Source organism: Vitis vinifera, chromosome 9, assembly GCF_030704535.1.
Source record: "Vitis vinifera cultivar Pinot Noir 40024 chromosome 9, ASM3070453v1".
Taxonomy (NCBI): domain Eukaryota; kingdom Viridiplantae; phylum Streptophyta; class Magnoliopsida; order Vitales; family Vitaceae; genus Vitis; species Vitis vinifera.
This window is the reverse complement of record NC_081813.1, coordinates 12704697-12719983: the sequence shown is the minus strand read 5'-3', so window position 1 is coordinate 12719983 and position 15287 is coordinate 12704697. Positions and strand designations below refer to the sequence as shown.

The following is a 15287-nucleotide window of genomic DNA, read 5'->3' as shown; positions in this document are numbered from 1 at the left end:
AAAATCATAATTCTAAAATATACTCTCACTAGTATGGATAAATAAGGAAAAGTGATTTGAGATTGAGAATAAGTTGACTATTTTGAATTACCTAAAATTAAAAATAAGTTGTAATACATTAAGTTATTTTATCAAATATGCTTAATCTACTTAAGGACTTAAAGTAAGTTATTAAATCATATAAAGTCATTAAGTTGATTTACTAAACCCCTAAGTAAAATAGTGTTTACTTTGGCTTGCTTGAAAACATCAATGGTTACACCGTTCAGCTCTTTCTTTTTGGGTTGCAAGGATAATAGAAATAGTGGGGGAAATTGAGCTAGCTACCATACATGAGTTGTATTCCCCTTTCCTTCCTCATTTTCAATAATATATAAAGCACACACACAATGAAGTACATTTGATATAGATTTCAAAAATGCATGAAAACAAGCAAACTTTTGGGAAAAAAAAATTTATATATATATATATATATATAGAAGAATTTGACATGAAATCCAAAAAAAAAAAAAAAGGGAAAAAAAGAATAATAATAAATAATAAAATAAAATAAAATCACATGAATATACTAAAATGCTCTAATTCCAATGTAGAATGAACTACACATATTATAGATTAAATACTGAATTTTTATGGTTATATAAAAATTTTGAATGCCAAGCATGAGACATGAAAGATATATAATAAAAGGTGCAATGAGCGATACAATATATATTTGAGAGAAAACGCGATGTCTCAAGTATGAATCCACTACCGATTGTTCATGGGTAATAGAAACAAGTATGACTACTTATGTAAATAAGCTAATATCTTGTTGAAGGCATCAAAGGGAAAATAGTAGCATAAATATATACAGTCCTCGATAAAATTAAACCACCTCCAACGCCAATGGGGGTTAACATAAGAGCAGTAGCAAATGCCAGCAAGATCGTAATATATGCTGCAGCAAAACTTGCAAAGAAGACAACCCGATCAATATCATACCATTTTACTTCTTTCATGTCTGAAAGTGCCACAGGTGAATATGGTAACTCAGGATTAATGCTGCATTTTTTCTTCAAAAGTGGCCCACAAAGAAAAGGATAGCCATCATAGCTAGTCTCATCGAATGTTCCAAATTGTTGTTTCAGATCTGGGACTCTACCAGAGAAGTTATTGTGAACTACAGTGAACACTGCTTAAAAATTTAGTAGGGTCAATTCTGAAGGAATTTCACCACTCAATCTATTGTAAGAAAGATCTAAGCTCTCTATTTGAGAGAGGTTTGAAAACCCTTTCGGGATGATGCCATGCAACTCATTGTGAGACAAGTTTAGTGCATGAAGCGAACTTAGGTTTCCCAGTTCACGAGGGATTTCACCGGTTAAGTTGTTGCATGACAAATCCAATCCAGACATGAAGTTAAGAATGTCACCTTTATAGGAGCCAGACCTTGATGTAGAAACTCAACTTCATCTTGTTCATCATATATATCACCATTGATGTAGAAATATCTGTCTAGGTAACCTGCATATATATGAATTCCATTCCCGAAACCAAACTGAGTTGATGGCGCAAACACATTATCACTGGTGGTTGTCTCCCCAAATTGGAAATGCCCCAAACACCTAGGGAATGACCCAGAAAAAGAGTTGTTCGATAGATCCATCAAACTTATTTTGGTCAATTGGCATAGGTGATTTGGAATCAGGCCACTTAAATGGTTTCCTCCAAGCAGAAGAATTCTTAGGTTGGAAAGTGCCACAATTGACTTGGGAATGCTTCAATTCAAGCTGTTATCTCTAATGTCCAAGGTCAATAGACATAAGGAGTTGAGAAAATCTTCCAGTATTGTTCCTGTAAACCTGTTTCCTTGCAAATGTATATGCTCTAAAAACTGTGGGTTCTCACAAGAAGGAAGAGAACCTGAAAGAGCATTATGAGATATGTCAAAAAACTTGAGTGCAACTACTTCACATGGTAACTGACCTTTAAAGGGCTCAAAGTCATGTTACGTATCCAGTTTGGCATCTCACCAGACATGTAGTTGTTGCAGATGTCCAGCAAACTTAAAGGGCTTCTGGTGATTACATCTGATAGAGTCCCTGAAAACTCATTATTGTCCAAATGCAAATACTCTAATCCTGTCAAGTTAAAGTATTCTGAAAATATTTGGCCCCGAAATCCATTATTCGACAATTTCAAAACCTTCAGATTATGACAACCACCAAAAAATTGCTTTGGTACTTCTCCTGAGAAATCATTACCAGACACATCCAATTCCTTTAAGTTACTCATTTGAACTATCAATGATAGGATATTACCTTCAAAGCCATTCTTTGATAGATTTAGATGGCTTAACTGAGGAATCATCTGCGCTATATTTTCTTGAAGCTGCCCATTGAACAGATTATCTGAGATATCCATCCAATCCAAATAGATATGGGGGCAACATGTCAGGTGAATTTGACCCATGAAAGAGTTATGCCTTAGGTTTAGAAACTTTAAGTCTATTGTTCTCAACCAACCAATAGGGGAAGCTTCCAGACAAGTTATTGAGAGAGAGATCGACTACTGTCAGACTGTATTGGTACTGAAGGAACTTAGGAATACCACCAGTGAGCTTATTAAGGTTACAGTTTGATATTATCAGAACCTTCAATTGAAACATAGGAACCCAAGTTGAATGTTCAGTTTCAATCTCAAATTTGTTGTTGTCATTTGTAAATTCAACCACCTCTAGCTTAGAGTGATTAGCAAATGAGCTGAATGAGAATGAACCTTCAAAATAATTATGACTCAAATCGATATATACAAGGGATGAGAGGCCAGCGATCAGAGAAGAAGAGATGCTTCCTGTGAGTAGGTTTTGAGAGAGATCCAATAATCTCAGAGATGTCAAATTGTTCAAACATGGTGGAAGTATTCCTTCAAAGGAGTTTCGACTGAGATCTAACTCTTCAAGCTTCTTCAGTTCACATAAGCCTACAAAAAAGTATAGCACATATAAACATCTACCTTGAATGGATAAGGAGCTGTTGAGCCGATTATTAGATAATGATAAAACCTTGAGAGAAGATGAGGCCGTATAGATGAAGGAACACTCCCAGTCAAACCATTCAGCCTCAAATCTAAGATCTCCAAATTTCTGAAAGCTTCCAAATCTAGCTTCCGAAAGAAAACACGACAGTTTAATGCTTTTATCCTTTCTTTCAAGGTCATGGTTGCATCCCCGCAATGGTGAGGGGAAGGATAAAACAATGGAAAAGGAAAGAAGGATGCAAATTAGAGATAAAAAAAAAAAAAAAAACAAGTTAGTATAGCCATTCCTCCATTGTTTCCTAGCTTTGTTCTCATTTTACTTATTGAATGGATGCTTCAAGTTAAAAAGTATAACCTTATGCAATTATCCAAACAAAGCCTAATTGATTCAAATGAATTTGTATGAACCCAAACCATCTTGCATTATACTATGAATGTTTACCAATCCATTGTTTTCTATTTTCACATACCTTGGTCGGAAAGTGGTTGTTCCATGTAGTTGTCGGCCAGGGATAGAGATTTGAGGGCTGGCAGGGTAGCCAAAAACTCTAAGATATGCGTGTCGGTTAAATTGTTGGAGCTTAGATCTAGATGCTCCAGCTTGTTCAACTTCACCAGTCCTTTACCACCTGAAGTATATTTGAAGCCATAATGCATGAAAATAGCATAAGAACAATGCCTCCTGCTTTTTTTGTTGGTGTTAATGTACATATATTTGAAGCATACTCACAAAGTGCCACATAACATAGGCAAATCACTCTGTTATTTATCTTATTACAACTTCATTAAGCTATCTAAAAGTTACCCAAAATAGTTTAATGGGCTTAGGCTGAGGCCTGAGCGCAGGAGCTTTGCTTAGAGGCTTTAGGTCTGGATTAAGCTGGAAGTGGTCATCAAAAGATTATTTAAGTGTCAAGGTATCTACATTGAAATTGGCTTTCATTGTGTGTCAAAACTTAAGATGCTCAAAACCAAGTTTATGTCTTTGACAGGCCTTGCTAACATATTTGAGCAACTTTTTGTTATTTACTATATTAATTTATTTTCACAGACGACACCATGTTTAATTGGCTGGATATAGTATGAAATTAAAAAAAATGTGTGATATTATATTTTGTTTCATATTTAGTTAATTTATGATATCTCATATTAAATTGAGAATGGAAAAAATAATTGATGGAATAATTTAACTTTTTCATATAATGATACTAAATTGAAATATGGAATACAAATATCATAAAAATCTTAAATTTATTTTTATTATTCATTTTCTTTACTATTTATTTTTCAGTTTTTCTCAATTACTCATTTTGCAAAATAGAAAAAAATTGGTTAAAAAATAAAATTTCTAGTACAAATATTTTGAAAAAGTATGGTTATAATACAACCTAAATTAATACTATTATACAAGAATATTGATATAAACAAAATATTTTTATAGATTTAAACAACATAATATAATATTTTAAATATTTTTAATTATAAATATTATTAACAAGGAAATAAAAGTTACTAAATTATAAATTGTAAAATGATTTCCAAATAATACGAGACATAAAGATGGGTTTCATAATTTTTTTTTTAGTAGTAAATACCGAAATGCAATATATTTTTCATCTTATTTGTCACTCTTTCTACAAACTAAACATGTACAGCATCTATTATATATATATATATATATATATCTCATGTTATTATGTCCTATCTAATCAATCAAACCTAATCTTAATTAGGTATTTAGTATTTAGTTGACAATAGAATATAAGAATACCTTACCTCATTTCTTATCTCATATTTAATTGACAATAGAATAAGATAAAGGGGAATAGAATAAGATGGAATGTATATATGTCAAGAATTATAAATTCTTTTCTCCCATTTATCCTATCAAGCCAAGCTAAACATAACCTTAGGGACTAGTCTTGTTGATAAGGGAATACAGAGAATTCCCTTTGAAGACTAATGAAATAAAAAAAACAAGAGCAAAAATTCAACACAAAGACTTTCAATTAGTAATTTTAACATTTCATCTTATAGATGGAATATGTTTTTTTATTTCATTAGAAATTAATGACTTTAATAGTTTGTTTTAGTGAACTTTAATAGTTGTCTTAGTTTATATTTAATTAAAAGAAATGGGTAATATTCCTAGGAAATGATTAGAATTACAGTCTTATTAAAAAAATGAATTCGACAAGCCCATGTAAATCTACCTAATCCTTTAAATATATTAATAAAATTTATTAAGAATTTAGTAACTGCCTAATTTATTAGTGTGATTGTCTTCCCTGAATAATTTTATTAATCATGGGATAACCCTTGACATATATAATGTATTTTTTCTTTCCTTTTTCATCTTTTCTCTTTTTTGATATGTATCTCATCATTATATTACAAAAGAAAAAACATTTAAGTACTGAAAATCTAAAGGTAATCCATCACATACATGTGAACCAATATCAATGACACTTATCCCCTTTTGGCACTAGTAGGCTTAGAGTTTGTTTGACAATGATTCTAGAAACCGTTTCTAACATTTCTAGCATTTAAAAATTTTTATCATTCAAGTATTAGAAAGATTAAAAACACCTTTTAAAATCACTATTAAACGCACTCTTAGTAAGATAATTTGAGACTTCATGGCCATTGTGCCTACAAAATAGGTCATTTTCCCATAGATCTTCCTATTATATATGTTCAAGGAAAGCATTCCTAGTAAGTATTTTAATGATTTTTTATTTAGTCAATATTCAGAGATGACTAACAACGGGGGAAAAAGTCTGAAAACCCAAAACTTAATCGTAATCATTATTTGGATGAACTTAAGGTTTAGTATTTTATGTTGAATGTCCAAGCAGCATATATCCAGACATGTCTTCAGAAGGGAAAAGAAAACAAAAAAGTGATCAGTTGCAGTATTAGGGGATTGAGAAAATTAATCCAAGTAAATTTCCATACCCTATGTAAGAAAAAATTCGATTGGTACACCTACCTTCAATTTTCAAGGTATTAAGTTTATCCCAACTCAAATCTAGCGTCACCAAGTTTTTCAAAGCGGATAATTCTGCAAAATAATTAACAAAGAAAAAAGAGAAAAGAAAGAAATCCAATGACCAACTTTTTAGGATTTAAAAAAATAAGGTAAAAAAAAAAAGAAAAAAAAAAAGAAAAGAAGACATACCTTGAGCTGGAAAAGATCCTTCAAAATTGATATTATTATCTAGAATAAGATTTTTAAGAGATGTCAATGTGCTCAGTTGTCGTATGATTGTCTGGTTGAAACTGTTATAGCCAAGGTTCAAGGTTTCTAGCTTTCCCAATGTCGACAAACTTTCATAACCTGAAAGAAACAAATAGTTAAGCCCTTGCCACCCACAATCATATGACCTAAAGGCCCAGTAGGCAAATATAATTAATGTATTCAGGATTCCGATTGTTATCTAAATTATTTTCAAAAAGTTGTCAAAGTTATTTAAGAAATAAACTAAATTTTGGACCCCCATAATATAAAAAACACTAACCAACAAGTGGGTTACCAAGTTATAGAAATTTAGAATATTATCAATTACGTATTCCTAGTTACAATGATTTTTTAAGTTTACTTGATCTACAGATGTAAATCGTTTAAAGTCTTTATCTTCCTCAAGTGCCTAACAGTTTTATTTAGGTATCTCCTTTTTTTTTTTTTTTGGTGTTTCTAAGCTTAAATATGGGCAACATCTGGATTTGTTTTGGGGATGGTGAAATAATTGGAAGTAACGGATCATGGAAGAGAGAAAAAGAGAAAAAATTAATAGTTGTTTTTTTCTTACTTTTTTTATTTTTATTTTTATTTATATATTTTTTTTAACACTATTCTAGGGCTCAAGGATGAATATGAAGGTTCTTTCCTTTAACCTTTTTTAAAAAATTGCCTCTTCCTATTTTTTATATTTTTAAGATGATGAACTTCCTAGGTACTGATATATATTTTCATTGTTTTCAAAGAGAAGAAACTCATGAGGAGTTGTATTCATATTTTTATTGAAATGAAAGAAATCTTCTATGGATTTTGATCTCCTTTAGGAGGGTTTCTCCACGTTATAACCGATATCATCTTACTTATATATATTATTATTATTATGGTTATACTTTCTCGCTAGGTTATAATTTTGGAAGAATTTTGAATCTATGCATGTGAAATATTCATCATTCTCATTTGTTAGCTATTCCCACTTGACCAAGTTGTTCTTCAATTATCATCTACCTCTCATAAGTGGTATTAGAGCTTGGTTACAGGAGTAATTGGTTTTGAAAAGGATGGAAAATTAGGTTGGATATATGGAAGTCCACAATGGAAGATTTTGTCATCATCAAAGATTTATTAGATACTCTTAAGGGTAAAGAAGCTAAGCCAATGAATATTTTAACTTGAAGGGGAAGAAGATGAACAAAAAGGCAATAACATATATTAGGCAATGGATTGATAAACCCTCATGTAATCATGTAGCAAATAAAATAAATTCATATGATCTCATGAAATACGAGTTAATATTTTATTTTATTTTTTTAAAAAAAAGTGCTATGATTAAAATATTTTTGTTGAAGTTAATAAACATGAAGTTAAAGGAAAGAACTCCAATGATAAATCATTTGAATGCTTTTCAAAGTATGGTAAACTAGTTGATTGCTAAAATAGGGATGTTATCGCCTTCAACGATCCTATTATATTGTTGTCAAACTCATTACTACTGATGTTCAAGACCTCCAACGTTCTTAAGCTTGACAATTAATTTTCGAAGCCTACAAAGAGGAAAAATTAATTTTGATTAGAGGAAATATTGTGAAAGTTCAAAGTTTTATAGAATAAAAAGAAACGAAATTTAAACTAAACAATAAATTCAAAAAATTAACTATTAATGTACAATACATTTATATAATAAATTTTCGATTTTTTTTTTTACATTGACCTTTGCAAATATTTAAAAATATGATATTGGGAAGAAAAAGAGTCTTCCCACTTTGAGAAAATATCCTTCATTTCCATTTTTTGAAACTTTAAATATTATTTGAGGTGGAGTTTATTTATTTATTTTTTACTTAATTTTAAATAGAATTTAAAATTAAATAGTATATAATAATATTAAATATTAAGTTATTTATTTTTGTAATATTTTATTGTTATTATACACAACTTTTCAGAAGATCAAATTACAGCTACCAGTCTTATTGAGAAGACCGAGGGTGTAATAAGTGCTAGTCTTAACTCTTTGCTGATCCTATCACTGGCTATTTAAAATACTACTGATATATATCTAGAAGATATCTTCTACTATGTTAAGTTTAATTGTGTACGTAGGAGGCGTCCAGAAAATTGCCTTTTATGTCTATCTTCTACTATGTTATTCTAGAAGATATCAATCATGTCGGTTGTTCAATAAATGTTTGATCTTATTCCATTATCTTTATATTGGTGAAAAACTATATCTTGCTTGCAATTTGATACAACATTTTATATTTAATTATGTATGATTTTTAAGATATATTTCCATTACTCACACTCATATATAATATTTTTGGACCAAATAATTCCTTATTTCTTCTTTGAGATGAAACCTATCTTTGTTCACTTTAAGGGAATGAACAACCATAGAGGAGTTAGACAGGTGTGATTCATCCATATGAAAGCACTTCAAAGCTTTCACCATATACATCAACTAGTAGGCTAACAAGTCACTTAAAAACACTCGATTTGAAAGTCAAGACCAAATTTTGATTTTTCAAAGATCTTTCATTCAAAATTCTTTTGTTAAATAATTAACCATTCTTTTGAAATCTTAAGGAGTTCCCATTAGATTGAAACAATAAATAAAAACTTTCCTTTTAATTCTTTTCTTTCCCTAATAATAATAAATATCCTTCTGTTGTAAGACTACATTAGTGCAATTTATGACACCCATATTAGTGCATGGGTTCCAACTTTCCTATTAATAAACAAAATAGTTTTAGGGGTCAAAAAACAGTTATAACACAAAATGCTATGTGCACATGTGATTTTGAAATAATATTCACATTTTTTTATGCTAGTTGGAAAGGAAATATGAATGATGTGCCTACTTTTTTGGATGCACTAACTAGACCCAAAGTCCATTTTTCCTAGCCAAGTGAAGAAAAATATTATTTGGTCAATTTTATCTTTGTACATTTGCATTTCTATCACCATATTGAAGCGAATGATATCATTTACAAGAATATTAGGGTAGACACAATCAATCTAAAAGGTATAAAGAACTTTTAAATTATAGACATTCATCCTTTCAAAATATTTTTGAAGTGTGCTTTGATGTTTTAAAAACACGGTTTCCAATCTTAAGGATGATAATTTGCTATAAGCCAAGTAGATAATCATTAATTGTTATGACATGTTGTATCCTTCATAATTGGATTCGACTATAACATGAAATAATCAATTGTTAAGGGATTTTGAGGTAGAAGACCTTTCATTCTAAGGTGAAGAAGAGACAATAGATAACACAAGTCACTCAATCGATTATCATGAGATTGCAACTGGTATAGCACCTTTACAAATCAAATTGTTCAAGTGATGTGGGCAAATTATATCAATGTCAATCCATGACTTGTATTCTATTATATCAATGCCAATTCTAAATATTTGTTAATCCTTTAGTTATATATACACACACACACACACAAATATAGTAATATGATGCATGTTGTAATTGCAATAAGATATGGTATTTTTAGATCAAGTGGTTCTTTATTTCTTCTTTTAGATTAAACTTATCTTTTCTTACTTCAAGTAAACAAAAAACCATAAGGGAGTTAAATGTGTATGATTTATCCATATGAAAGAACTTCAAGATTTTCATCATATATGTCAATTGATAGACTAACAATCCACTTAAAAACACTCAATCCATAGGTCAACACAAAATTTTGGTTTTTCAAGATCATTCATTCTAAATTATTTCGTTTGATAATGAATTATTCTTATAAACTCTTAAGGAGTTCCAATGAGATCGCAACAATCAAAAACCTCCCATTTAATCTATACAATAACATAATTCGATTAAGTAGATGATCATCATGACTTGATCTAGAATGTGATATCTGATTTTTCAATCAATATTGCTTCAATCATTTTAATCCTTCAAGGAATTGGTTGCATCATGTATTTTAAATTCAAATAATTATTTGCTGTAAACATTTTAACTCTTCAAGGAATTGGTTGCTTCAAGCATTTTTAAATACTTCAAGGATTTTAACATATTTATGAAAATATGTTGTCACGATATCATAAAGCATATATATCAAATCCTTTGAGAATTATCAATTATATGATTGAATCATTATTAGAATTGATGTGAGGTATGCTAAAAAAACCTTATGCTATAACTTTTGTTTGTCTCAATTTCACTTTTGTATGATAACTCATTGGTATCAAATGGTTTTTATGACTTCAAGTATCATTTATATCCAAAAGACTTTATATCTTTAGATATTAAACTTCAAGTGCATTTGTATCCAATTAAGCTTAGATTTTTAAGAATCAAACTTTAGGTAGTGATACTTTTATTGAAAAATTTAGTTTTTGCCTTAATTGCTTCTTTCTATATTTTGCTAACAATTTCTATATTAGTGTACTTGCACAATTCATGATTTGAAATCTTCACCATTCCTTTCATCTACAAAGAAGATATATTGTCTATGACTACATTATTTGATAATATCTTTATGTCAATATTTACATGATTGATAGAGATCTCTTTACTTTTTAGGTACATATACCTCTTTAAGAGTTACTTTTCAAGTTGTTTCTCTACTAAGGTTATTTGTTTAATTTGTGTATGTACAAGGGCAACTAATAATATTTTATGATTATGATACATTATCATTAAAAAAATGTTCAAAATGATTGAGGAATTTACCATATGTATGAGTAAAAATATTGAAATTAAATATAGTTAAACATGTTTATAAAGTAAAGATTTGTTTAAGAAAATTAAAGTGATGCAAATAATTTTACAAATCGATGCAAGGTATGCTCTGAAAACCTTATGCCATAACTTTTGTTTATCTCAGTTTCACTTTTGTATACTAACTCATTGGTTTCAAATGATTTTTATGACTTCAAGCATCTTTTACATCCAGTAGACTATATATCTTCAAATATTAAACTTCAAGTCCATTTGAATTTTGTTGAAGGTTATATTAATTTGAATAAAAGATTGCTTAGTCCTCCATAGTTTCAACAAATTAATCACCTGAACATTGATACTTATGGGCACACATGGACCCAAAAATTGGATAGGATTCAATAAGAATGTCTTTGTTGGTATATTAAGGATAGCACGCTGTTGTTGAACTTTGCAGGTTTCATTCCACGCCTTCAGAAATGCCTGTACATGCATCACACATAAAAGATATCTTTTCTATTCATTTTATAATACAATTTATGTGCATGTAGTACCAATGGGCATAAAAATATGATGATATTTCTAATTAAAGGAATCAATTACCATCGTCTTCTAGTTGAATTCTCAATACCTGCATGAAGAGAAAGGGATAGTTACCCCTGAATCATCGGTTTTTCCGTTACCAACAGCTTCATAATTCATCACATCAAAATAAGGCGAGCTTGCATTTGTAGTACTGCTGAAGCTAGATAATGTTACCATGCATAAAAAAAAAAAAAAAAAATTGATCCTTCATGCATAAGCCATTAATATATTCCCACTTGTAAGGATTCTAGTATTCCTCCAAACATTTAAAATTTAGTTGCACTAATGTCATTAGAGGAATACTCACCATTCTATCGTCACAATAAACTACACAATCAGTATATAGTACTACTAAGTTTTACGTTTGGGTTATAACCATTGATATTCCTTTATATATAACTGATAGACCACACCTAGCTGACCAATAAGAAGAAGACCCAAGCCATAAGAAGCTAACTGCCTAGTATCAGCTTCAACAAACCAAGATTAGCTGCAACAAACCAAATTCAGTTAAAAACGTCTTCAGGTAGGAGGTTAGTTAGTTAGTTTGTTGTACAAATGAATATAAAAGCACTAGTATACAAAGTACTAGATATATCTCTTAATAGAATGAAAAATATCCACTTTTTGCAACTCAACTTCAGAAACTGACAATAATGGGTTGTGAAGCTAGTTATAGGGTTGTCGTATACATTAATATTTCCATAAAGAAATATATATAACTAATTTTGTACATTTTCCTATTGCTAGTGATTGCTACGGACTAACTAATTAATAGTTGCCATTTCAATTTAGGAGTGACGCTCTTTTGAGTGCTTTTGCTCCTAAGTCATTGTCTCAACCTATCCTGCCACAATTCATGATGGATTTACATTGTGTATGTCATCAAGGGCCAGAGCATGGGACTGACCAGTGTACTGCTTTGAGACATCCATCTAGGCCTTGATTGATCATGGTTTGGTTCACTTGGGTTAGCCGAGTGTAACCAAGAACCCATTACCAACCCATACTACCCACATAGTTGCTCCTCCGGTCGATGGCATACATTTCATTGACCTTGTTGAGTTTGATGATCATATTCACATGCTAAGTTGTGACAAGTTAGAGTTGGAGCCCATAGTAGTGGATGGGATTAATGAGGTAGATGGAGTGACTTTGGGCCAATGAATGCCCATAGTATTTAGATTGGTCCCCAATGTTACATCAGTACAGTCGAAGACTATTGAGCCATTAATTTTCCCATGTTACAATGTTCAAACTCCATTTGTTTTTATCTCAGCTATTGTTGAGGTTCATACTCCAAATGTAGAGTACGTTATTCGCGAGAGTAGGGTAGTATGATAACAACCCCTCATAGCTGCTAGATCTTTGGAGAGTACAACCTCTGATGAGGAGGTTAGGAGTGAGGACGATGAAATTATGAGACAATTGTAGAGCACTCAGGCTTGTATATCTATTTGGAGCCTATTGGCATCTTCTAGCACCCATAGAGATGCTTTGATTCAATCTTGGAGTCAGATCAGGGTCAAGACTACCACTACTCCCGAGGGGTTGATTCACATGATGATAGCTGGTAGAGCCACTTGCATTGTGTTTTCAGATGATGACTTGCCACTCAAGAGTTCAAACCATACATGTCCGCTGTACATCTCGATTGGTTGTTCAGGCTACTGAGTCCCATTTGTTCTTTTAGACAATGGCTCAACCCTGAACATCTACCCCTTAGCTACTTCTATTGCCATCGGTTATGCACTTTCAGACTTTGTTCCCTCTACTCAGAAGGTCAGAGAGTACGATAACACTAAGAGAAAGGTTATAGGCACTTTGGAGATTGAGTTATTGATAGGTTCGACCACATTACCTACTATGTTCTAGGTTATGAGGATTCTCACATCCTTTAACCAACTACTAGGTCAACCTTGGATTCATAAGGCTGGAGCCATTTCTTCTTTCCTTCATCAAAATGGGAAGTTCATTCATGATGGAAAGGTCATCACAGTACACTCCATTGGAGATATGTTTGCCTCTTCGAGCCAGTGCTTCAGATCAGCCATAGTAAGGATGACCTATTTTTTACTAGGTTCACATTTGATGAGGTGCAACTCTTAAGATTGAGGATTTTTGTATAGACTTCGTGGCTATGTCATTTGATTAGCACAACAGTACAATGGTACTTGACATGATGGGGTTAGGGTGATGTTAGTATGGGCCTAGTGAGTTTATAGATGTCGTTGATCATGATGTACCATTTGGACTTGGGTTCATTCCCACTGAGGTTGATTATCGATACATGGTGTGACTACACAAGGAAAGGATGAGGGCCCGATTGTCTCACACACCATTTGACTATCCTGTTCGCTATATAACATGAGTTTGGCAGACTATGTGAGGCCACTAGAGCTATAGACACATTCAGAGGGGATTGTTAGTGGACTCAATGTTGTTCAAGAAGCTGAGGTTCAACATATTGTACATCAGCTTCAGTTAAGTGATGGAGCTCCTGGCATTTCCACGTCTGCATTGGCCGTCCTGACATCTCTAGATCATATGACCCTCTTGACACTCTATTTCATGGAAGAGGTCGTTGAGTATGGGGACAAAGTAGATGGAGTTGTTCCACACGACGAGTACATTGATGAGATGCTCGCGATGGGTATGAGTCAGATTGATGGAATAATTTGACCTGAGCTTTTTTCACCAGTTGATCTCTTCAGGGTGTCTTCTATCAAGGTTGCTGAGGAGATCTAGACTACTCCTACTCCGAAGCTTTCAAAGGATGCTATGGTTATTGATGATTTATTTGAGGGTACTATTGGCCTAGTTGGGAGAGTGACCACCCTTTTACATGACATGATGCATCAAGATGTCGAGGTTTATGTAAACGACATGATAGTGAAATCCCAAGATAGAGCAGATTAACTGGCATCTTTTAAGAGATTCTTTGAGATGATTAAACAGTTCAATGAGACCGAATCCCAAGACGAGCACTTTTGGAGTAACTTCTGGGAAGCTATTAGGATACATGGTCAATAAGAGAGGCATAGAAGTGGATCCAAATAAGATCAAACTCATCCTTAACATGCTTATGCCAAGGATTGAGAAAGATATTAGGGGTTTCTTGGGTATATTGTAGTACATCAGTAGATTCATTGCCAGATTGACAGACATTTGTGAGCCCATTTTTAGACTCTTGAGGAAGATTCAGCCTATTGTTTGGGATGATCAGTGCCAGCGCACATTTGAGAGGATCAGGGAGTATTTATTGTCACCTCTAGTTTTGGTGTCTCCTACACTAGGCTATCCCTTACTCCTATACTTATCAGTCTCGGACATAGCCTTAGGATGCATGTTAGCTCTGCTCGATGATTCGAAAAAGAAGCAAGCTATTTATTATTTAAGTAAGAGGATGCTAGATTATGAGATGGGATATGTCATGATTGAGCGCTTTTGTTTGGCACTAGTTTGGGCTACTCGAAGACTGAGACATTACATGATAGAGTATTCAGTGCACTTGATATCCTGTCTAGATTCCCTAAGATATTTGTTTGATAGGCCTGCTTTGATTGGTTGACTCAAGATGGTTGGTACTCTTGACTAATTTCGATATTCATTATGTTACTTAGAAGTCTATTAGATGAAGCATTATTGTGAATCACTTAGCCTCATTACCAATTTCTAATGGTAGAACTATTGATGATGACTTCCCATATGAGGATATCACTACTGTGACTAGTTTGTTAGGTTGGCGCAACCAACCATTTTGGA

At 32.1% G+C, this 15287-nt stretch overlaps 1 protein-coding gene and 1 long non-coding RNA gene across 2 annotated transcripts; both read right to left on the bottom strand.

The window, feature by feature from the left end:
• Positions 1 to 701: 701 nt before the first annotated feature.
• Positions 702 to 3201, bottom strand: LOC109123160 (receptor-like protein 1). The gene is given in 6 exon segments (XM_059739579.1): positions 702 to 1421; positions 1454 to 1760; positions 1845 to 1905; positions 1995 to 2491; positions 2493 to 2964; positions 3096 to 3201. Coding segments are annotated over 6 exon segments (1686 nt in total). The 3' UTR covers positions 702 to 1178.
• A 110-nt stretch (positions 3202 to 3311) lies between these two features.
• LOC109123128 (uncharacterized) lies at positions 3312 to 6357 on the bottom strand. The gene is made up of 3 exons (XR_002030797.2): positions 6203 to 6357; positions 6014 to 6085; positions 3312 to 3650 (listed from the first exon to the last, which is right to left on the bottom strand). It is a non-coding gene; the product is annotated as an uncharacterized LOC109123128 (long non-coding RNA).
• Between the last annotated feature and the right edge of the window lie 8930 nt (positions 6358 to 15287).